Source organism: Pristis pectinata, chromosome 10 (assembly GCF_009764475.1).
Source record: "Pristis pectinata isolate sPriPec2 chromosome 10, sPriPec2.1.pri, whole genome shotgun sequence".
Lineage (NCBI taxonomy): Eukaryota > Metazoa > Chordata > Chondrichthyes > Rhinopristiformes > Pristidae > Pristis > Pristis pectinata.
The window spans coordinates 32,398,849-32,424,175 of NC_067414.1; the positions used below are offsets into that span (position 1 = coordinate 32,398,849).

The window sequence follows — 25,327 nt, forward strand, 5'->3', positions numbered from 1 at the left end:
TCATGGGAAGTTGCAGAGAGGGTGTGGGGTGGAGAGAATAGAGAAGATCTCTGTAATAGGCTGAAAATCAAGAATGTCAATGCTTCGAAGCCATCCAGTTAACAGGTGAATGACGGCTTTTAGAGATTAAAAAAATAAGAATATGTTTGAACTGTGATAAGATAAGATATCTTATCTCACATGTACATCGAAACACACAGTGAAATGCTTCTTTTTGCGTAGCGTGTTCTGGGGGCAGCCTGCAAGTGTCACCACGTTTCTGGTGCCAACATAGCATGCCCACAACTTCCTAACCTGTACGTCTTTGGAATGTGGGAGGAAACCGGAGCACCCGGAGGAAACCCACGCAGACACGGGGGGAAGGTACAAACTCCTTACAGGCAGTGGCCGGATTTGAACCCAGGTCGCTGGCGCTGTAAAGTGTTACGCTAACCACTACACTACCGTGCCTGCCCACACAAGAGACAGAATTGAGCAATTGCTGGAAATCTGAAACAAAAGGGTATGCTGGAAATACCCAAACAGATCTGTCAGCATCTGTGGAAAGAGAAAAGCTGAGTTAAGGTGGATGATCTTGCATCAGAACTGGCTAGGCATGACACAGGAAAAGCAGGTTGTTCTGAGATGATTGAATTCAGTATTGAGGCTACAACACTTCAACATGCCAAGATGGAAAATAAGATAAGATAATGTGCTGTTTCTATTATGTTACTCAATGGAAGCTTGAGAAATGGGACCTGATCTTTCATCTAGGCATGTTGAAGCCCAATATTGAATTGAGCTGACTTGATGGTGCTTATTAAATGTAAGTTGTCAAATCACACAACTTTACTTTTGGGATGTGTTGCTTGTCTAATACCACATGGTGGCGCCAACACTGCAACATTGTTTGTTTCAGAAATAAATATCGATTCTCAAATATGCATTCACTGTTTTAGGCTAACATTCTTCCTGAGTTTTAGATTATACATCAATTAGGCTTCCATGCAGTATTTCTGAAGGTCAAAATATTCATTGTGATGATTATGTTAAAATTAATTGGTCTCATAAGGAAAGGATAATATCTCAAATTAAATGAAAAGATTATGCAATTTACGGCATTTGAAATTCTTTTGAATTTGAAATTGATGTTTGAAATGCAAAGTCAGGGTTTTTCAATGACTTGCATAAAGTGTGTGTGTGGTGGGGGGGAACAAGAGGTTCTCATCAAACTCTAACTTCCCTTGTCCTTTTGGAACTAAAATATGTTGTAAAAATACATTTTGGCAAAAATTTTCAGCCTAGCAAAGGGTGCAAAAGAGGCTTCCCAGGATGCTGCCTGGATTGGAGGGTATGAGCTATAAGGAGAGGTTGGGCAAAATTGGATTGTTTCTCTGGAGTATCCGAGGCTGAAGGGTGACCTGATAGAAGTTTACAAGTTTATGAGAAGCATAGATAGGGTGGACAGTCAGGATCTTTTTTCCCCAGGGTAGAAATGTCAAGTACTAGAGGACATGCATTTATGGTGAGAGGAGGAAAGTTTTTTTGTTACACAGAGAGTGGTGGGTGCCTGGAATGGGCTGCTGGGGGGAGTGGTGAAAGCAGATGCAATAGTGGCACTTAAGAGGCTGTTAGATAGACACATGACTGTGCAGGGAATGTAGGGATATGTAAGCATATGGATCATGTACAGGCGGAAGAGAATTAGTTTAATTTAGCATCATGTTCGGCCTGTTCCTGTGTTGTACTGTTCTAAGTTTTCCTCATTGCTTCTAAATCACAAAACTACCACCAGTCCTAATGCTTATAAAAGCTTTAAATGCCCTTCTAGACATACTTTCCCACTCCATTCTATGATTCGTTTGCTCTCCTGATGATAGAAATCTAACTAGTCCATTGTGTCTGAGATGTTTTTCTATAAAATGGTAGCATCTGGTAATTTAGCACTACCTCTGGACTTTGAGATCCTTTCCAGCATTGTCAGATCTGGGGATTATTTTCCCATGTCCTATCCCAATTTCCCAATGCTGTGTTTTTAAAATCTGATTCAGTGTGTGCACTGGCATGGGTATCATGTTGTTTGGTACATGTTTGTCAGTATTTTGGGCAGTTATTGGATAGAAATAGTCAGATGTCCAGTAGTATTACTGAATTTCCCACATGCTCCACACCACCCAGTAACTGGCGCTGATTACACCTATTAGTTGATGTCATTTACTGCTGTGTAATTGGGGCAGATTAACATTTTGAACCATTTTAGACAAATTTATCTGTAACAATATAGATTATGGTGGTTCTGTAGATTGTGCATTTTAAAATTGGTAATTTGTTTATTATTGTCATATGTACGAAGATACAATGAAAAACTTTGTTTTGCATGCTATCCAGACAGATCATTCCAAACATAAGTATATCAAGGTAGTACGAAGGGAAAAGCAATAACAGAATGCAAAATATAGTGTTATAGTTACAGAAAAAGTGCAGTGCAGGTAGACAATAAGGCGCATGGGCCATGACGAGGTCGACTGAGAGATCAAGAGTTCATCTTTGTTGTACAAGAGGTTCATTCAAAAAAAATCAATCTGCATTTTGTCAAAGTTTATTTTGGTTCTAATTAATAAAGAGGAGACAGAAGTGTGGATGTGTGTCTTGAGGGTATGAATATTATATGATCTGTATATACGCACCCCTTAATCCATTGTACACTGTGGAAAAACATATGTTATAAAGGTACAACTGAACTCTGTACTTTAAAAATGAGTGGCGTTAAAGCTAAGGGCACTTGCAGATTCTGAGAGTCTGCTGCAGGCCACGAATCTCACTCCCATCTGCTTTTCATCAGACTCTAGATAATGTACTTTTTCTGTGGGATTCAGTTTCAGCTTTCACAATTTGTCAAATAAGTTCAGTAAACTGTTTAATCTAAAATGAGTACTTTAATGCTGTTCGCGTGATGAATGGATTAGTAACAATCAACCCTAACTCTAAGTTTAAATTTTATTTTTTTATTAATTAATCATTAGAATTGGATGATACTCTGCAAATTTCATTCTGGGTGTTGTTAGAACATTGGCTTTGTCTCTTGTAGATGTTGATTTATTTAAAAAAAATCTTCCAGAGCCAAGCCACATGTTTTTTATTTATTGCTTGGCTTTCAAACAAGGCTTGGCCACCAGAACATACACATTCATATGATTATTAGACTTCTGTCTGACCACTGTCAAGCCATGGGTTTTTTTTGTCTGAAAGGTTTGTTTGTGTGTTCTTTTAAAAAAAAACACTGATGAATAGCATGTTATTCAGTGACGGTACCTTTTGCCTTCCCATGTCGATGTTGTCCTTTGGAAGTTTGTTCAGTTGGTGACCAAGATTACAAGGAAATAATGTGGTTTTTTTGGATCTTCCTGCAACAGTGAATGAAGTTTAACAATCTTGGGTACAACTTTTTTAATGAAGCCCAGTCCAAATAAAACACACAATTCTGGAAGTATTCATCAAGTCAGATAGCAAGAGGAACACAGTTAACATTTCAGGTCAATGACCAATCGATCATAACGGTTGAAAGTTCCAGTCAGTTCTGATGCATAGTCTTCAACGTGAAATGTTGATTATTTTCTGCTCCTCACAGATGCTGCCTAAACTGTTGCATATTTACAACAATCTTTTATTATATTCAAAAGTCTACCTTCTTGATCAAGCCTTTGGTCATCTGGTCAAACATCTACTTGCACGACTCAGTTTCAGAATTTATACACTGACGCTTTGAGGTAATAGGTTTTAAAAAAATGATAAATGAGGAGACTGAGAGGTTTCCAGAGCTGATGGCCTAGCTGGTTGAAGGCACAGTGACTAATGAGGCATGGGAGTAAGGCTGTATTGGAGATCTAAACTGGTGGAGTGAGGAGCCTTCAGAGGGTGCTGAAACCAACAAGGAATTGGAAAATGAAAGCAATAAAAATAATTTGAGGCACTGAATAACCAGACGCCAGTGCAGGTTGCTGAGCTTCGGGTGATGAATGATCAGCTTGGGTTTAGAATATGCAGAGCAGAGCTGTATTTCTGTATGCAATAGAAATAGACAATTTCACAGGTAACAAAAGGCATGTTTACAGCAGTAGGTGAGCAGAGGCACTGGTGATTAAAAACAAAAAAAAATCGTGGCTGATCTGATCTCTTTCTTGCTTGCTCCCTGTAACCTCACTGACTCCACTGTACTTTGGTACCTTGCTTAGTGTCCAGGATGTGTCCCGTGAACAAGAACGCCAATGGATTCAGCCCTAAAAGGGGTCATTGCAGCTTTACATAAAGAGGGATGGTGCCTAACAGTGTTGCTGTGATAGGAACCTGGAGTGAACACCTGCTCTTTCCACTGCTGCTGTGCTGGGAACTCTGGCTGGTGTTGTGGATAGTGAGGAAGGTTATCAAAGGCTAGAGCAGGATATGGATCAGCTGGAGAGTTGGGTGGAGCAATGGCAGATGGAATTTAATCCCATCAAGTGCAAGGTGATGTATTTTGGAAAGTCAAGGAGGGATAGGACAGGTACGATAAATGGTATGGGCCCCAAGGAGGGTTGATGAACAAAGGTACCTCAGGGTACATGTGTGTAGTGGCAACAGAGGTGGATAGGGTAGGCATATGGCATGCTTATCTTCATTGGTCAGGGTATAGAATATAAGAGTTGGGATGTTTATTCAATGTCCCAGCCATTTCCTTATTTCTCTTTATTAATTCCCCATCCTCTAAAGATCTGGTTTACTTTAGCTCTTCATTTTTTCATGTCCTTGTAAAAATCCTCAATGGCGTTGTTGATATTTCTTTCACAATGCATGTGCTTCCTCCTTGATTATCTTTTTAGACATTCTCTGCAGGTTTCCAAATATTCACCACTGTATTTTGTGCCTTTCATTCTGATGCCAGCTTTAAATATTTGGTTAGCTGTGGGTGGATTATGGTTCTTGTGGAGTCTTTATTTCTGAATGGAATGTATCTTTGCTGAGAATTATGAACTATGCCACATTTCAAATATGCCAAATATGAAACATTTGCCACCATTTGTCTATTGTCTTATTTTTAGTCCTGATTTCCTGTCCATTTTATCCAATTCTGCTTTCACCTTTGTAAACTGAGCACAAGTTTCTGACCTGACCTAATTTAAGCTGAATGTGAAATTCTTTCAAGCTCTGATCAGCCTTCCTGATAGCATCCTTTATTTTGAGATAATTAGTTAATCTTGTGTCATTGGCACAAAACAGATCTAAAATGGTCTGTTTTTTGGTTGTTCCACAGAGTAGTTCCAAGGAACTGTTTGAACGCACTCAGTGAACCCATTCTCAAGGCTTACCTTTGCCAATCCAATTTGTTCAATCTATGTCAAGATTAAGATGCCCATGATTATTGCAGGTTCTTTCTTCCTACCCCCATTTTTTTTAATATAAATTTTGACAAGCAATGCAGCTACTACTGGAGAGCCTGTACTTTACTTCCATCAGTGACTTTATCCACATCCTGTTTCTTACCTCCACCCAAACTGATTGCAGTTGGTCTCATGAACGAAGATGATTTCTCACAACTATAATGCTGTAATTCTTTATTAACAGACTACCGCACTTCTTCCTTTCTGTGATACATCCAAGATGTCAGTTGCTTTAGACTATTCATTTCCCAGGCTTGGTGACCTTGCATTCTTACCTTAGTAACAGAGAAGAACAATTTATTTCTATTTGTACCATTAATTCATCCATCTTGTTACAAGTACTCAAAAGAGCATTCTCTTTTCTTATTTTTACTATTATCCCTTATTTAATTGGAGTTTGCTCCTATGCTTGTATGCATGTACCTTCAAGACACACATTGGTTATCATTATCCAATTTGCTACCCTTGCAAAGTCACTTTGCCTTTTCGTTATAGCTTTCTAAATTTTCCCTTGCCCGAACTGTTCCCTGCACTACTTAATTTAAAGCCATCCCCACAGCCCTATGTCTTTAGTAGGATTCACCAAGGCATGATTCACCTAGCTGATTCAAGTGAAACCCGTCCTGATGGAACAGCCCCATCTTTCTCCAACAATGGTGCCATTCCTCCCATGCCAGTATTTGAGTCACACATTCAATAGTAGCCATATGCTAATTTATAGTTGCTCAGTTGATAATCCAGAGGTGATTACCTGTGATTCTGCTTTTTAATTTTGATCCTAACTACTACTACTACCTCAACAGAACCTCTTTATTACTTCAAACTTTTCATTATTTTAGATGGAGGAGACTTTTTTTCATTTAGTACTGGATGTTGGATGTTGGATGTTAATTGTGACAAATCAGAGACCTCCGTTCAGTCCATCAATTTAGAAATTCTGCATATCCTTCATTGGCCCTCCTTAAACTTCAGTACACACATTGCTCCTGTATCTAACCTCTGGTTACCCATGATTCTTGTCTTTGCTGACTTTGATTGCTGCCCCTGGGGCCTCAAGTCTTTAATTGGCTATTGTCTTCTGTACTTGTACAACCTCCATAGGTCCTACATCTTGATCACAGACTCTTATCCTTCTGATTCACACTTTCTCTCTACTTGTTAAAGACTATCCTTTCAGCTACATTAATAACACATAAAATTCATTTCCTAACTCAACCAAATCCCCTTCCCCCCACCCCTACCCACACACACTTCAAGAACTCCTCCTCTAGCCCCAACCAACATCTTCATGTCTATGTTTAAAACTTATCCCTGCCTATCCTTTCTCTTACCTTCCTAATTGGTTCTTTAATGATATCTATTTTTCTCATATCGCTTTTACTTTATTTGAGAAATATTATGGGCCCAAGCAATTGTTTAAGTGAAAAATAATGCCGCTCTTTCAGAAACAGAGTAATGTTTTTTCAATCTCTGAACGATCTAATGTAATAATTTGGAAAAGCAATGCATAAACTGAAAATACATGGCAAGTCCAGCATCCGCATGATATATAATTAAGTGCTGCATTTTACATTTTTTCTTCATATTTTGAGAAGTTACAGTGTCTGCTTTTTATATTGTACTGCTTTTTAACCTGCACTGTTATATTGCAGATGGATATCACAAGGTCATGCATGTAAGTCACTTGAAAGCTAGGGTGTTTACTCAATATTCTGTTATTTGTTAGCAGCACGTTGTCATCCAGAGTATTATTCTTCTTAGGCAGTTCTTTTGAGTTTGTAATGACTTGCTTTTGTTTCAGTTGTGTGTTGGCTGATGAGCTTTCAGTTCAGTTGTGGGGGACCTGCAGACTGCCATGGCTGGAGTAGGTGGGTAGTTTACAAGGTGGCACACTTGCATCATAGCCGGCAGGTGTGGGAGCTAAGGGTGTTTTGTTGGTATGAAATATTTACCTTTTTTTATGCTCACTTAAAAATTATGTAGAATTCATTCAGCTGGCATACTTCTGTACGTTCTGAGGATCATCACAATTTCTATCTGACATTTAAATCAGTGACTGAGCTATTATTATTCCCTTAAGCATAGTGGTAATCCATTTGAAAATCTGTTTTCCATTCGCAGGCTGCCTTCTGTTTAAAGTTTGTTTCAATGTTGATGATTTTCACTTTTGAATTTCGCTTTAAGGAATATGTTAGAAATCGAAAATTGGATCATATTTTACAGAGACATATATCCTTAACTTTGTATCTGGTCACATTAATTTTTCCTGCACCATGACACCCTTACATGAAATAGGTTCAAATACAAAAGTTCCTGCTTGTCATTAGAGTATTATTTTGTATAGCGAGCCCCCTTTCATAGCTTTATTCGTATCATGCCACTCTGCATAGCACTTGGAAACTTTCTTAAAAGATGCAGCAGGGCATTGCATAAATTCAAGACTCTTTTGTTTGTAAATCTCTGTACTATCTAATTATGTTGCTACTTTATCACAGTTACGTTACTCTTGGATTATTCTTAAAAGTACTTCATTGGCTGTAATGTGCATTGGTTGCCCTGAAAAGAACATGAGTGAAGCTACATAAATCCAAGATTTTTTTAAATGAAAAGTATATGCACTATAGGTGACTACCTAAAGCTCATGAACTATGCATGAGATTCAGAGGAAAGTGGAATTTGCTGACAGAATTTAATGTATATTGAATTGAAATGAATTGAAACAGGAAACAGGGAGACAAGAATGCCAAAATCTACAAATGTGTGGGGCAGGAGGTAAATGACTGATAAAGATAGTAACAATGAAATCAGTGTATCATGGGATTAATTTCTTGGAAACCGAGGGATCCCGAATGAAACAATAACATGTTACTTTCCTGAGAGATAAAGGACGGAGAGACTGGCTAATTGCATGCAGTTGAAACTGAAAGATAAGGTCCTCAAAACCAAGCTGATGTTCAAAATGGTGCAAGGTCCACTGGCTGTGGTAGACTTGGCACACTTGTGCCACTTGTGACTCTCACCAACTTTTATCAATGCACCATAGAAAGCATCCTATCTGGATGTATCACAGCTTGGTACGGCAACTGCTCTTCCCAGGAACGCAAGAAACTGCAGAGAGTTGTGGACACAGCCCAGTGCATCACGGACACCAGCCTCCCCTCCTTGGACTCTGTCTTTACCTCTCGCTGTCTTGGTGAAGCAGCCAGCATAATCAAAGACCCCACCCACCCGGGACATTCTCTCTTCTCTCCTCTTCCATCGGGTAGGAGATACAGGAGCCTGAGGGCACGTACCACCAGACTTAAGGACAGCTTCTACCCCACTGTGATAAGACTATTGAACAGTTCCCTTATACAATGAGATGGACTATGATCTCAGGATCTACCTTGTTGTGACCTTGCACCTTATTGCACTGCACTTTCTCTGTAGCTGTGACACTTTACTCTGTACTGTTATTGTTTTTACCTGTACTACGTCAATGCACTCTGTACTAACTCAATGTAACTGCACTGTGTAATGAGTTGACCTGTACGATCGGTTTGTAAGACAAGCTTTTCACTGTATGTCAGTACAAGTGACAATAATAAACCAATACCAATACATCTGCCAATGTCAATTGACCAATCACTGAAGAGGCTTGATTAGTAAGTTTACAGATGACACAAAAATTGGCGGTGATGTGGACAGTGAGGATTGTGGAAAGGATACACTGAACATAGATCAGTTGGAAAGTTGGGTGGAGCATTGGCAGATGGAATATAATCCCGGCAAGTTCGAGGTGATGCATTTCGAGAAGTCAAATAGGGGTAGGACGTGCACAGTAAATGGTAGAGCACCAAGGAATGTGATGAACAAAGATATATAGTCTAAGTCCATAGTTCCCTTAAAGTAGGAACACAGGTTGGTAGGGTGGTGAAGAACACATATGGAACACTAGCCTTCATAGGTCAGGGCATAGAAAATAAGCGTAGGGATGTTATGTTGCAAATTTACAAAACACTGGTTAGACTGCACTTGGTATTGTTTGCAGTTCTGGTCACTACACTGTAGGAAGGATGAGATTGCACTGGATAAGGTGCAGAGGAGATTCAACAGTATGTTGCCTGGATTGGAGGTATTTACTTATTGGGAGAGGTTCTAAAGGTTGGGCTTGTTTTCCCTGGAGCGAAGGAGGCCAGGTTGTACCCTGACAGAAGTATGTAAGATAATGAGATAGAAGTATGTAAAATTATGAGAGGCATAGGGCAGAGATAGTCAAATCTTTTTCTCATGATAGGAATGAAAAAAACAAGAGGGCAAAGGTTTAAGGTGAGCGGAAGGAGTTTTAAAGGAGATCTGAGGGATAAGTTTTTTCCACAGCGGGTGGTTGATATCTGGAACACAGTGCCAGGGGTGGTGGTGGAATGGGGTACAATCACTACATTTAAGAGGCATTTAGACAGTTAAATAAACAAGGCATAGAAGGATATGGCCCTAATGTAAATGGGATTAGTATAGATGGGCAAAAACGTCGCATCGACGTGGTGGGCCAAAAGACCCATTTCTGTGCTATATGACTGATTGGACAGTATAATCAACTTATTAAGTGACTGATCACACAGGTTATGGGTCCAAATGGCATATGTGATAGGGATTGAAAATCTATAAAACTGCAGCTGCTGGAAATCTATTAGCCCAACATGCATGAATATGTGAGTACAGTGCTTGTAGTGTCAGAACCTTTGCAGGATTAAATAAACCTTCCTGTTGTTGACTAGGTGGTTTTGAGTTGCATAACCTATGATACCTTTAAAATACACATCAGTTAGGTTTTTCAGACTTTGCTTAGTAAAACACAATGTGTTGGTGCTGCTGTGCACTGTGTATTGTATACAATGGTATATGCAGATCATGTGTTAGGAGACAGCAGAACAAAGGATAAAGTTTGGCAACATCAGAAGAGGGAAATGGATAGTCAGTGCTGAGTTCCTCCAGCATCTCATTTTTTTGCTCCAGATTCCAGCATCTACAGTCTGTTGTCTCCAGAGGATAAGGTTATTTGCAGAATTTGTTTAAGTAATCTAGACTATTCTTGTGTGCCATTATTTAGGGATTTGATCTGTATTTATATGTCTACTAATAAAACTACTTGAAAAGTGAAATTACAGATTTAGCATGCGGCAATTGCTAAATTAAAATGAATGCACAGACATATCCAGATAGATGGATTAAAGCTCAAAACCGTTTAGGATCTGCTGGAAAACTTAAATCTTTGAGATTGCAGTAATGGCACCTACATAATAAAACAAGTTAATTTTAGAATTTCTTCACTAACTGGGACACTAGATCCATTCCCATCCACCCAGTGCCCAATGTGAGTGGATTGGGTGAAGATAAAATTTGGGCAATGTCTCTGCTACACTGCTGCCTGTTGCTTTTTGACCTTTTGGATTTTGGTAGCTATCTGAAGTACTTGGCATAAAAGGCTGAGTGTCTCATAAATGTTTAATGCTTGGGTTTTGAAGGAATTGGACCCAGAAAGAATATTTATTTTGTGTTATTTGCACTGCAGGACCACCAGTGGACAGCAGGCAGGACCAATGCTGTCACTGCCTTGCTCTAACCTGTTGCACAATATTATAGACCAAGTTAAAGTCATGGTTACTGTGAATCCCTTCTTGCCTTCTCCCTCACCAGCGCTTGTCCAGTATTGTAATAACATCATTATGTTATCAATAAATCATCCTCCATCAGCTTGAACTGTGTTCCATTGAAAATCAAGGATATCCTTCAGTGTTTTCTGATCATGGGAAGTTCTAAAATGTATTGTTTCCTCCCTTCCCCACCTTGAAATGCATACCAGCACAGAAATAAATACATGAATAGTACGGACGTGTTATTGCACCACTTGGAATAAATTCACCTTTGGTTCAACTTTGACAATGTGCAGTGTAATCGTTCTCCTCATAGCTACAATCAAAGCTCCATCCAGTAGCTCTTAATAAGAAGTGCATGTCTTTCAGCACATGTAGGCATATATTAAATTATAGTTTCCAGATGAAACTTCTGTGAAAAGCTGTTTTCCAGAATATTTATTCTTGAGATTAACAGTAATAAATGCACTGTTAGGAGCACCAAGCCTCTATTCAGTTGATTATATGCTTAAATATTTTGTACTCCCATGTAAATTAGAATTTCTTAATTTAGATGATAACTAATAACCATGTGATATAGATGATGAGTTCATGTATCTGAAAGAGAAATAGAGGAAGGGAAAAGTTTAAGTTGTGAAACAATGGAAAGAGTAATAAATTTCACCTTGCAGACTGGATTCATTTACGGGCCTTTATTTATAGCCGTGACAAGGAGGTTAATCTGTGACTGCTGCTCTCTTGAATTTATGATGCTGCCTAGTTCCCAAAAATCACATACACAATATAGTCATGACAAATACAACATACTTGCGTCAATGAGAGACATCACAAGTGGAAAGTATAGATGACATAACATCCATGAGAAAGAAAATCAGAGTTTCGCTGCACTGGTAAAGAGACTGGTGTATGAAAGAGTAAAAATAAAGGTGGGACCCAATTTGTAGTTTTACAGACAATCCCTAGCTTAGTTCTTTTCTGTTTTTTAAAGTTACTTATCTTGTACCTGTTCCTTTAGTCCTCACTCTATCACAGTATGTGATCTTTAGGTTTTTTTTTCCATCGTCTTAAATGGATCTTTCTTTGGCCTGAATGAATTGTTAAACCTGTTAGCAATTTTGCCCTGAACTAATATCTATCCTTTTCTGTTTGATCTGTTACCACATCCAAAACTTAGCAGAAACAAAAATGTAACATTAGTTGCATACATTTCAGCACCAATAGAAGGTATCATTAACTATGTCATTTGATAGTTAGACTAGAGCAGACTTAAAGTCAGGCAGTGTGAGGGTCCCTTGGACAGGCTGTCCGGTAAATCTTTGCAGCCCCCAGCCTAGTGTACAGTTGTATTCTGAAAATACAAATTGAATGAAAATATTAACAAAAAGGGCCATGTCCATTAAAACAGAGGAGCTGGGTAAAAATTATAAAGGGAGATGGGAATAGATGTGAACTTGATTGGATTGTTTTAGTAAAAGATATCAGATTCAATCATTTGTACATTTGTACGTAAATAAGGGTTTGCAAATGAATTGGGAAACTGGTGAGAGTATTTGTCTCAAAAGAAGTTAAAATACAACAGATGCCAAAATTATAACACAGAACATAGAACAGTACAGCACAGGAACAGGTCCTTCAGCCCACAATGTCTGTGGCAACCATGGTGGCAGTCCAAACTAATCCTATTTGCCTGAACATTGTCCATATCCTTCAATTACCCAGCCTGCTCATGTGATTGTCTAAATGTCTCTTAAACTTCCCCTGGGAGCATATTCCAGGCACCAACTACTCTCTGTGTAAAAGAAACAGTTGCCTCATAAATCTCCTTTAAACTTTCCCCTGTCACCTAAAATCAATGCCCTCTAGTATTTGACATTTCCACCCAGGGAAGAAGACTTTGGCTATTTATCCTGTCTATGTCTTTTATCATTTTGTATGCTATCTGGATTTTGTGTACTATTTTGTAACAATTTCAACTGTTCTTAAATACTTCTGATGATCAGAGACATTTAAAACAGTGAAGCAGGTCTTTGATTATGTGAAGTCTTTGATTATGCAACAGCCTCAGGATACAATGTCCGGAGGCCTGGTCCCCAGTTTGCTCAGGGGATGAACACGGAACTTGGGTCCCAAGGTCGTTGGGAATCGTGCAGCTACACGAGGTTAGCATGACTGGGGGAGGAACAGGGTTGATAGGTTGGATTGAGTATATTCTCACCTATTTTTATCTTTGTCAATGCAACATGCTGGACTATACTGCTCTACAGTTGCATAAATATCTATTGTAGACATAATCTTAAGGTAGTACCACAAAAGTCATGGTGCAGGAAGAGGCCTTTTGGCCCATCATGTTCATGAAGGTAAAGGAAAAATCTATTTACATTACTTTGCCTTCCCAGTTCTCACTCCTTTGCCCTACATGTAAAGAAGCAAAGAATATTAGCACTAATCATCAATCAATATCACAGAAACAGTTCTTTCAGCCCACCAAATCCATGCTGACCATCAAGGACCCATTATGCTAATCCTGCACAAACCGTATTTTATCCTTCCCACATTACCATCAACTCCCCCAGTCTCTATCACTCACCTACACACTAGGGGCAATTTACTGTGGCCAATTAACCTACCAACTCGCAAGTTTTGGTTAAGTGGGAGGAAGCTGGAGCACCCAGAAGAAACCCATGTGATCACACAGAGAAGACATGCAGACTCCACACACACACACACACACACACACACACACACACACACACACACACACACACACACACACGTCACTGGGGGGTCAGGACAGGATTGATCCTGGGTCGTTGGAGTTGCAAGCCTGCAGCTCTGTTAGCTGCAACAATGTGCCTCCAAGTGCCACCTCAAATGGTAATCCATGTTCTTTTTAATGTGTGAAGGTTTCAGCCAACTCCACTCTTGCTGGCAGTGTGTTCTTGACCCCCACCATTCTGGATGAGTAGAAGCATGTGATGATAAAACAAGGTGAAGTAAAATAACTTCATAGCAGGCTTGTGTGGAACATAAACATAATTTCATCTGATTGGGCTTAATGGCTTGGTTCTGAGTTGTGAATTCTTTGCAATTCAGTGTTTAAATATAATCTGTTGTATTCTGAAGATTTCTGTTACTACTGATTGCTCGGATGGCTCTCTGTCTATCCTATCTCTACTTATAGTCTGCAGCAAAGGTAGAGAAAACATTTTCAAATCCTACAACCAGGTGGGCTTTGAAGAGAAAATGTGGAAATGAGACAATGAAGGAGGAGTAAGGAAGAACATATTGATGCCTCTCAGTGACAGATGCTTCCTTCTGCTTCTAACCATGGTTATGGCTTTGCTATTAGTGAATGTCTTGGGTGTGCTGTTTACTACCAAAAATTTCTCAGCTGGGATTTGTCTGATGTTGAAAGCTCTGATTATTTAACCCTAACCAGCTGGAATCTGTAGATGACACTTGCTTGGTCCCAGCTGCACAGGAAGCATCATATCCCAGAAAATATCTGATCTGTGTCTATACAGATCCCTGAGGCTCAATCGAATTGTATATTTTAAAGCAGAGGATGTTAGGAATTTTTTAAAAGTCAGACAGTCTTTAAATGTACTGTCAATCCTGGTTATGGTTTATTTTAATCTTACCACAAATAAACAACCCTTTTTCATTGGCAAATATGTTAATGTCATGAATCTGTGTGGAGGAATTAGAGTGTAAATCTACCTCATTCTATTCAGTGGTACAGCAGGAATATTCAACATCAGACAAAGTATTTTTATACTGATTCATCCTTTTCTTGCAAATGGAAGACTTTATATTGTGCCTTTCAAATACAAAACTTGTTACTTGTGTGACTGGATAATTGTTCACCAAAAATTAGTTTTATGAATACGTTCTGCAACTAGTAATTTACTGGAACATTAAAGCCACGTTGGCCAGAAACAAATTCTGAAAGGGAACCCAGTTTGCGTCTTCCCTTCGTTTTTGGAAATGAAGTCAGGAAAATGGAGAGAAGGACCTGAATCACCAGATTTTTCTCTTTATCACTGAGTATTCCGTGGTCAGAATTGGGATACCTAAGTACAGTGCATCAAAGTTATGTAAATGGCAGTGGAAGAGTCCTTACCACGAATGCCCAACTTGGAATTATTAAACTGGAAAATGGAAATTAGATTTAAATGAGGTATAGGAAGACAAATAGTGATTGGAATTAAGGAGGAGAGATAAGAGTCAGAAAAATCTCTATTCTGATTTTTATTTTATTGTATCCAGCACTCTTATACTTCTGGGAAAATTAAACTTATCACTTACATATTTTTTCGGGGCCATGTGGATGATTTGCTAGTACCCACCACATCACTTAAACATTCGCTTTACTTTTAAAGCACCAGCCTCAACTATCTTGGCATTGTTAATAAGCAAGTATACCAAGTTCAAACCTCTGCAGTCATTTCAATGTTGGTCCTTCAGGAAAGACTTCAATATCCTACCCTATGGAGCAGCAGGGTGTCCCTGCCAACAGCTTCTAGATTCATTGTAAGGAGTACTAATAAATTGCTATCAGGATGCCTCCATGTACTTAGACTGATTTATTGGTTTAAATAGGGAAGACAAGATGTGAAATTATTTATAATGTAATGAAATGTAAAATGGGTTTTGATGAGAAAATGTAACTTAACCTCTTATTGAAGCAAGGTGCATTGATAAAATAAATTGTTTACCTTAGTAACTAACAGTAGAATGGATCATTTGTACTTTTATCTGCTTTAATGAAGTTGATTGATGAGAATTTTGCAGTTAAATCTCTGCATTAAATGCAGGATACAGCTGCTTAGAAGTATAGCTAGATATAACATCTTTGACAAGTTGTAGCTGAAACACAACAGTTTTGATTGTGTAATTTATTTTAGGTTTTGCAATTAATTGTATTGACACTGCTGGTAAATTGTTTTGGCTTATGTTGACCTGCTTAATTTTAAGGGAGAAGGAAAATGTCCATTTAAGTTGCTTATATGATTTGCACATAACTAACATACTGTGTATAGTTTTACATGTGCGAGCATCAGGTTATAGAATTTCCTCAGTAGGAGAACCACAGACTGGAGGTTACATGTGAAAATGTCTACCCTGTGCATATGTTGTTACTGTAGTTAAACTTTTAATTTTGTGTCTGTGAGCCTAAACCAGTGCAAATAATTGAGCCAAGGAAAGTGCTAAGCATCTCCTATTTTTCCTCACTAAGTAAGAATTCATGTATATTTGGCACTTCATGTTTAAGAAGCTTTTCAGTTTTTAATGTCATCATGTATATAACATAATAATCTATTCAATACCTCATAGAGGTGTTTAAAATTATGAGAGGCATAGATAAGGTGAATGGTAACAGTCTTTTCCCCAGGGTAGGGAGTCCAAAACAAGTGGCAAAACAAAAGGGACCTGAGGGTCAACGTTTTCACGTAGAGGGTGGTGATTATATGGAATGAGCTGCCAGAGGAAGTGGTTGAGGCACGTACAGTATTATGATTTAAGAAGCACTTGGATAGGTACATGAAGGGGTGGGGCTTGGAGGGATATGGGCCAAATACAGGAAATTGGGACTAGCTGGGTGGATGACGTTGTTGGCACAGACCGGTTGGGCTGAAGGGCCTGTATCCTGCTGTATAGCTCTATGATTCTAATAAGCAAAGAAGAATATGCATAGCAAGGAGAATTTTTTCAGTACTCAAGTATGCAGTAAATCACCAGAAAGGTTACTTTTCTAGTTCTCCTGGAAATCTTTCAGGAGACATTGAGCAAGTGCAATTGGAGACATCTGATGTACTCTTATGAATAGAGCCATAACTATGGCAAAGGTTTGTTAGGAGTGATCAATAGATGATAAAATGTTAGCCATTTTTCTTGCTTTACACATGTGGATAAATTGTGCCCAAAATGCCATGATTATTTGGACCATTTATTTGATTTGCTCCTAGATTGTGTATGTCTTAGAGATCAAAACACTGCCTTTCGCAGCCCCTGAATGACAGTGTGCAAACGTCATTAATATGCTGTTTCTAATGTGCACAGCATTTTTTAGGATTGTGTGAATGTGCTGTCCAGGGAAAAGTGAAGAACAACCCATGTTAATCCTTCAAAATACACAGGTTCATGCAGATCACAGGCAATGTTGTTGGATATTCATCTAGGCAATGAAATATTAACTTGGTCTCAAATTATCAAACCTCAATGAAGGTGAAGCTGCTTTGTTGGCTGTGCTATAGTCTTGCTGCTCACAAAACAGCCCAGCCATTTTCTGGTTAATTATGTAGAATAATTTTCTGTCTAAAATCTCTGGAAGATGTAACACTTTGATGTATTGCATTCACTCAGTACTTATAACAGTTAATTTTCACCCTGTTGATAGCTTAGAAGATTAACCGTGATATAATGAAGGAATTCATTCATATAGTTATCAGGTGTAGATGAGCTCTTTTAACTTTTTGAAGAAAATGCCAACATTGTTGAAAGTACTATCAAAACATTCTGATGTTGTGTAGTATTCACTATGTACTGCAGACAGATACCATGCTTGGGTTCCCCATTTTAATGTGCTACGTTACATCTTCCATCTTCATTCAAAAAGAGGCATTCAGCAGCATCATTCTCGGACAGTATAATCCCATATGATTAAAAGTTAGTAAACCCCAGAGGTTATAATTCAGATGGCAACTGCTATAGCACAATTTTGCTGCGTATGTATTATGTAGCCAAGCAAAGTCAGCTAAAATTGTGGTGGAATGTATGACGGATTATCTGTACAATGTGTTTTTATAATTGATCGTAAGGCTCAATTACTGATAGTTGGGTAGAGTTAGTTTCCTCTCTGCATTTAATGTGTTCTGCACTCTTTAATGTAAATCATAACAAGCAAGTGAATAAAAGAATGTAGGATAAGACATTAAGAAAATGGCTTTATATACAGCCATTGTACTACAGCTGATAAATGTTATTTTCCTACCAGGAAAATGTCTACACTGGAATTTCCCAGCAAGAATTGTAGACTCTGACGTGGTTCTCCAAGTAGTCTCAGTTAGGTTTATTGAAGATCTATTTCCTTCCCCAGTCCTTTTGAATCTACATTAGTAAACAAAATGCTGATTAAACATACAGATTCTCCTGGCAGTGGACGAGGCTAAGGACTGACATATCTGTGACAGTGTGGGAGGGGGAGCTGAAGTGACTGGCAACGGGGAGATGCAGATCACAGTTACGGACGGAGTGCAGGTGTTCTGCAAAACGGTCACCTAGTCTGCGTTTGGTCTCACCAATGTAGAGGACGCCACACTTGGAGTACCGAATGCAGTAGATGATATTAAGAAAGGTGCAGGTGAATATCTGTCTCACTTGAAAGGTTTGTTTGGGTCCCTGGATGGAGGTGAAGGAGGTGGTATAGCGGCAGGTGTTGCACCTATGGCAAGGGCAGTGGAAAGTTCCTGGGGTGGGAGCGGGAGCCTGTTTTGAGCTGGCAATGGGGAGAGGCAGATCCCGGTTATGGACAGAGCACAGGTGTTCTGTGAGTTATCCTCGTACCTGGACACTATCCTGTCCCTCCTGCTCCAATCCCTTCCTACCTACATCCGTGACACATCACTCACTCTCCAAATCTTCCATAGCTTTAAGTTCTCCGGCACACACAACCTCATCTTCACCATGGACATCTAGTCCCTATATACCTCTAATCCCCATCATGACAGCCACACCGCCCTCTGCTTCTTTCTTGACCAGAGACAGAACCAGCCCCTTCCACTAACACTCTCCTCCACCTGGCTGAACTTGTCCTCACCCTAAACAACTTCACTTTTGATTCCTCTCACTTTCTACAGACCAAAGGTGTAGCTGTGGGCACTTGCATGGGCCCCAGCTATGCCTGCCTCTTCGTTGGCTACATTGAACAGTCTCTGTTCCAAGTCTACTTGGCCCCATTCCTCAGCTGTTTCTCCACTATATCGATGAGTTCATTGGTGCCACTTGTACCCGTGCGGAACTCAACACTTTCATAAATTTCGCCACAGATTTCCACCCTGCTCTCCAATTCACTTGGACTATCTCTGACACCTCTCTCTCCTTCCTCAATCTTTCCATCACCATCTCAGGAGATTCTTTATCCTACCGACATCTTCTACAAACCCACTGATGCCCACAGCTACCTTGATTACAGCTCCTCCTACCCTCTCTCTTGCAAGGATGCTATCCACTTTACTTTGTACCGTTACTGTTTTTACCTGTACTGCATCAATACACTTTGTACTAACTCAATGTAACTGCACTGTGTAATGAATTGACCTGTACGATCGGCTTGTAAGACAAGCTCTTCACTGTACAATAATAAACCAATACCAATACCAATTTCTCTGTCTCCGCCGCATCTGCTCCCATGATGAGGCTTTCCACTCCAGGACATCCGAGATGTCCAATTACTTTTCTAACTGTGGCTTCCCCCGTACTGTGGTTGAGAGAGCTTGCACCCATATCTCTACCACTTCCTGCACCTCCACTCTCACCCCCACCCCTCCCAGACCCAAGGTCCCCCTTGTCCTCACATTTCCTCCCTCCAGCCTATGTATCCAACACATCATTCTCCACCACTTCCACCATCTCCAATGGGACTCCACTACCAAGCATATCTTTCCCTCCCCACCCCTTTCTGCCTTTCGCAGGGACCACACTCTCCACAACTCCCTAGTTCACTCTTCCCCCACCCCCCACCCCCCCCCCACCCATCCCGCTCCTACTTTGGGAACTTTCCACTGCCCCTGCCATAGGTGCAACACCTGCTCCTACACCACCTCCTTCCAGGGACCCAAACAGTCCTTTCAGGTGAGACAGAGATTCACCTGGACCTCCCTTAATATCATCTACTGCATTCGGTGCTCCAAGTGTGGCCTCCTTTATATTGGTGAGACCAGCCTTGTCCGCTGCCAGGAGAATTCCAAGCGCAAACTGGAGGAACAGCACCTCATTTTCAGTCTTGGAACCTTGCAGCCTAACAGCATGAACATTGAATTCTCCCACTTCAAGTAATCCCCACCCCACTTCCCCACAACTCCCACCTCCCCCCTCACCCACCATGCTTCTTTTTCCCTTTTTCTCTCTCTTTTTTCTATGACCCTCTTTTTTTTCCTTTCTCTCCTTATCTTTGACCCATCCCCTGGTGAATCTGCTCTCCCCTCCTCCCCCGCACCTGCCTATCCCTATCTCTTACCTGCATCTACCTATCACCACCTTGTGCCCACCCCACCTCCCCACTTTTGTCCCCCCATTACTGCTCTGCTTTTCCCTCCTATATATTGGGCTTTCCCTTTTCCTATCTTCAGTCTTGAAGAAGGGTCCTCACCCAAAGTATTGACCGCCTGCTTTTTTCCACGGATGCTGCCTGGCCTGCTGAGTTCCTCCAGCATCATAGTGTTTTTCATCTAGATTCCAGCATCTGCAGTCCTTTGTTTCTCTTTCATAAGTCTGTTGGAGATGCCCAACAGGTCTGATAGACAAACTGACCCAAAATAATCACAGGCAGAAATGGCTGTTCTACTTTCGACAGAAAGAGTTATTGAAAGTTATAAAATTCAATATTGAGTTCTAAAGGTGAGATTTAAACAATTTAAATTGAAATTTTAAACAAATTTCCATTGTTTTACCCATTCTTTGCCCATCTTCTCTGCTCCCTAAAACTAATTTGTTTTCTCTCTTTCCCAGTACTAATAAAGGATCCCAGAACTGAAATGTTAACTGTTTCTTTTTCCATGAATATGTTTCCAACAGTTCCTGTTTTTATTAAAGAAAGGAAAAGAAAACAAAAAATAACAGTTCCTGTTTTTATTTCAGATTTCCTTGTAAGAAAGAAGTATTTGTCAGCTGTAGTGGTATAGTTATTTGTACACCCATCTTCTACACTTTATTTTTGCACATTTAAAGATGCATTTGGATTAGGAATGGTCACTCATCAGATGCTTCAGCCAATCTCAATTTGTTGTATTCTTGGGAGGCTGATTTGATTGGAAGAAGAATGAAAGAACAATGTATATTCATGTTACTTTAGGTGATCATACGCTGCGAATCTGGGATATAAATACAGGAGGAGCTAGAATAATAATTCCTGCTCATCAAGCAGAAATCTTGACCTGTGACTGGAATAAATATGATCAGGTAAGATTATAGAGTTCATTTCATTAAATAAATTAATTGTACTTTATGAGTTGCCAATTGTTACTCAAAGTCACAATGTAAAATTGCTCTAAAGAATATGATTGCATTCTGTTTAACTCAGAACTTGCTTGTTACTGGAGCAGTTGACTGCACTTTACGATGTTGGGATCTAAGAAGTATCCGGCAGCCAGTACATCAGCTTGCTGGCCATTCCTATGCTATACGAAGAGTCAAAGTAAGTACATTTAATTTTTCAGTATACTCATAGTCATGCAGGTGAACCATGGTAGATTGCTGTCGGTGGTTGAACTCATCTTTTTTTTAAATGGGTGGATTTAATGTTCTTATGTGTACAGTGTTTTGAGAAGTGTCAGTTACAGAAATTTGGTTTATTTGAATGGTACAGTGCTGATATTATGATTTGTTTTCTCATTGCAGATTATCACCAGTTCCTATTTTGTAAATATTAAGAAGTTGACTCTTTTGTTGGCTGCTGATTGCTTTAAACTATTACTTGTTTATTTTTAAATTATATATATGAACAGGAAGGGTATTACTGGAAGGAAATATTGGACATAAACCTTTTATGCAATCAATGAGATTGTCTGCCAGTTCTCCATTTCCCTACTTTCTTGTGTTGTTGCTACATAATTGTTATTATTCAGCATCACTCTTGACATCACTTATTCATTTTTCAACAGCTTGGACATAGTAATTGTTAGGGGTCAGGCACTTTTGAATAAAATCTTATCATAAGGTTTCCACATATGTGCTAATAGAGAGCCAATTTTCCCTCAGATTCCTTTTCCATTGACTCGCCACAGATGCTGATTGACCTGCTGAGTTCTTCCAGAATTCTTTTTTATTTTCCAGGTTTCAGCATCTGCAGTCTTGTTTGTCTCCAGTGAACAATGTTCACCTCTTTTGTAGTCTCAAGGTTGAATCCCGATATGTTGGAGTCCAAAGACCATGGCTCAGGACAATATCAGGGTTAATATATTTGGACCGAACACTTCCTATTTTAAATTCTTGAAACAGTTTCCCATGTGTGTTCAAAAACCACTACTTTATTTTGCCTTTATCTCTTAAGTTTTTTTTATCTTTTAGTAATTGTGTATGTCATTATTAATGCCATTCCAAGAAACCTGATCTCTTTCATGCCATCATTGTGTTACTCAGCATCTCATCTCCAAGTAGGATTAGTTTGTCCCAAGAGTTAAACACTACTTTTCCAATTGACAATGTTCTCCCAATTCTCTTGATGTACTTCGTAAATTTAAGTCATTTTGTGTCTTTTGAATAGAACACAAGAAAGAGCTCTATGGTTAGATCAGTTTTCACTTCTGGCCTCTCCTCTTGCAACGAAATTTCCCTTTGTCATTTTAACAGGAAATTTCTCATCAAAAGCTTTCTAAAATTAACACTTGTTTATCATCAAACAACCAGTTTTTGTTTCTCCTCATTTTCAGTCCAACTGTATTAACCTTGACATTGTCCTGAGCCCTAGTCTTGACTCCATTCTTTCTTCAAGTAAAAATAAAAGTTGCATCACATACAATGAGTCGCATGCAGAATAAAGCTCCCTTTATCCAGTCCCAGTGATGTGCCTGAGCACCTGAATTAGAATAAAATGCACTTATTATGTACACAAAGAAATTTAAAGACAAATTAGGCAAGTGTTTTTGAAAATTAAAAAGAAATGGAAAGTGAGAGTTCAATTTGTGTGATTAATAAAGATGTTTATCATAATGTTATATCAAGAATGTTTGTACTGATATCCTGTTTAGCGCTAACCCACAGAACGCTGATTTGTTATAGTGCTCGTGGTCTTCCAGTTTGCACACTCATGGTTATGAACCTCCTGTGCTTTAAAAGGACATCCACTCGGGCTGTGCTCTGCTATGCTGAGAACCCAGCGTGTACTCCTGACATCACAGCTTTGGGCTGCCATGCCACAAATCCCTGCACTGCCCACTGATGCATGCTTATTTGCTGGGAACTTGGTGTGAACCAACACTCACTATTGGTGCTCCCACAGCAATGAATCACCCAGACGTCCGTGTGGAGGGGTTGCCTGTGAGGGGTGGTGTTGGGCAGGCCGGGAGAGCCGTTCAACATTATGGGCCATTGCTGGGGAGGACTGTGCAGGCAAACAAAGAGGGGAAGGGCAGCAGTTTCCATCGCATCAAAGAGGAGGTGATGAGAGAGACTGTAGGATCCATTGCAGTGTCAAGATATGGAGCAGCTGCTGTCAGTTCCCATGTAGTGGCCAACAATCCATGCTGGTCAGAGTGCAGCTCTGAGCCCAACATCTCAGCGCTGAGCAGCCACTAGCCCAGACTGGCCATTGTCAGTCCCACCCAGGCAGCCTCTCTGCACCATGCTGTGGGGGATTCATTGCTACAGGGCCACCAACAGAGGGCAGGAATTTGCAGCATCTTCCTGCATAGCACTGCACAGAAGTGGAGAAGTCAGGGGTTTATGCCAGGTTCCCAGGACAGTGAATTGCGTCAGTGTCTGGCACAGCAGCACTGTCAATAACACTTCACTCTAGGTAATGCTAAACTGCTAACATTCCACAAGCATTCTCTTTCATAGATTTACACTCAGTGTTTAGCAAGGTACCAGTGTACATTCCTAGGTAATGTATGCATCACTTCCATTGGTGGCTGAGGGTCATTAGTTTGACAGAGACAGTGATGGACCTAGAATATGGTTCAAGGGGAGAAAAAGGAGCATATGCAGAATTTCAAAGCATGAATGTATTTTTCATGGATTGTTATACACTTTTGGAAGCATTTTTTCTCACCAGTGGACTTTACCATAAGGTAATCATGTCCAATGTATGATTGTAGTGAATAAACTGTAATATATTTTCTTACTAAACCATTTTAAATCTTCAGAGCAAAATACCAAAGAAATTATCCACAAATTAAGTATTTTAGATGTAAAAAGCTTAAATAATGGAACCGTAAAACTGTATATAAATTTTAAATGTCAATAAATGGTCCATAATTTCAGAAATATTACACCATTGTGTTAATGCTAATATTTCCTTTTGCAGTTTTCTCCCTTTCATGCAAATATATTAGCTTCCTGTTCATATGATTTCAGTGTCAGGTAAGTGACATTTCTTTCCTCACCTATTTTCCTCTTCCCTCATCCTCATCCCTACTTAGCCCTCCTTAGTAAAAGCACTGACAATTTCTCTGAGTACTGCTCATCGGCTTTGGATAGTATTTGCTAATTTGCTTACTGATGAGATTTCTGATTTCTTGGTGAATATCTCGTTAAGATTAAATTCAGAAAAGTTTTCCAGGACATTTTGGTTCTTTGTGATTTGCTATTTTCATAGACTAAACCTAGGGGTGACTGTAGTACAGTGGTTAAGTTACAGAAGTGTTATCCTGATGCCTGACCTATTGATCTGGTGACTAGTTTGAATCCCACCATGGCAGTTGGGGAATTCAGATTCAAGTAAATACACTTGGAATCAAAGTCTAGTCTCAGTAATAATGGCTGTAAAATGCCTGGATTGTAACGCAGATATATCTGGTTTGCTAATATCATTCATAGAAGGAAACGTGCCATCCTTACCTGTTCTGACCTATAAGTGACCCCAGACAAAACAATGTGGTTAACTTTTTAATGGTCCAATAAGCCACTAGTTTAATGAACATTTAGGGATGAACGGTAAATGCTGGCATGTTTTTTGAACAACTAAAAGTTATCAAGGCACTCCAGATAAAAGTGCTCGACCCGAAACATCAACTGTCCATTTTTCTCCATAGATGGTGCCTGACCTGCTGAGTTCCTCCAGCAGCTCATTATTTTGTTTTAGATTCCAGCATCTTTTGTGTCTCCGAAAGATATCAAATACTTTTAACTTCATGTCCTTACATGTATATACTTTATAGCTCAGAAACAAGATGGTAATGTACTTAGGTCTGATGTATCTTTAACAGTAATGTCAGAACATTAAATATTGTGCTGGATTGCACTGGCCTAGAATCGCTCTCTGCAGTCTGCCACGTCCATACTGGCAAGTTTGATGCGCAACAGCAATCTGGCTGGTCCTCTGCAGCAGAGTCTTGGGCAGCCCAGTGAGGAAACTCGTGTCCA

General features: G+C 39.6%; 1 protein-coding gene across 1 annotated transcript in view; it reads left to right on the forward strand.

Annotated features, from left to right (window-relative positions):
* The window catches only part of pex7 (peroxisomal biogenesis factor 7), a 62,451-nt gene that overhangs the window by 17,818 nt on the left and 19,306 nt on the right, over positions 1-25,327 (forward strand). The window contains exons 6-8 of the mRNA XM_052024798.1: positions 21,099-21,205; positions 21,327-21,440; positions 24,270-24,325. Coding sequence (XP_051880758.1) covers positions 21,099-21,205; positions 21,327-21,440; positions 24,270-24,325 — 277 coding nt within the window. The remainder of the gene's footprint in view (positions 1-21,098; positions 21,206-21,326; positions 21,441-24,269; positions 24,326-25,327) is intronic.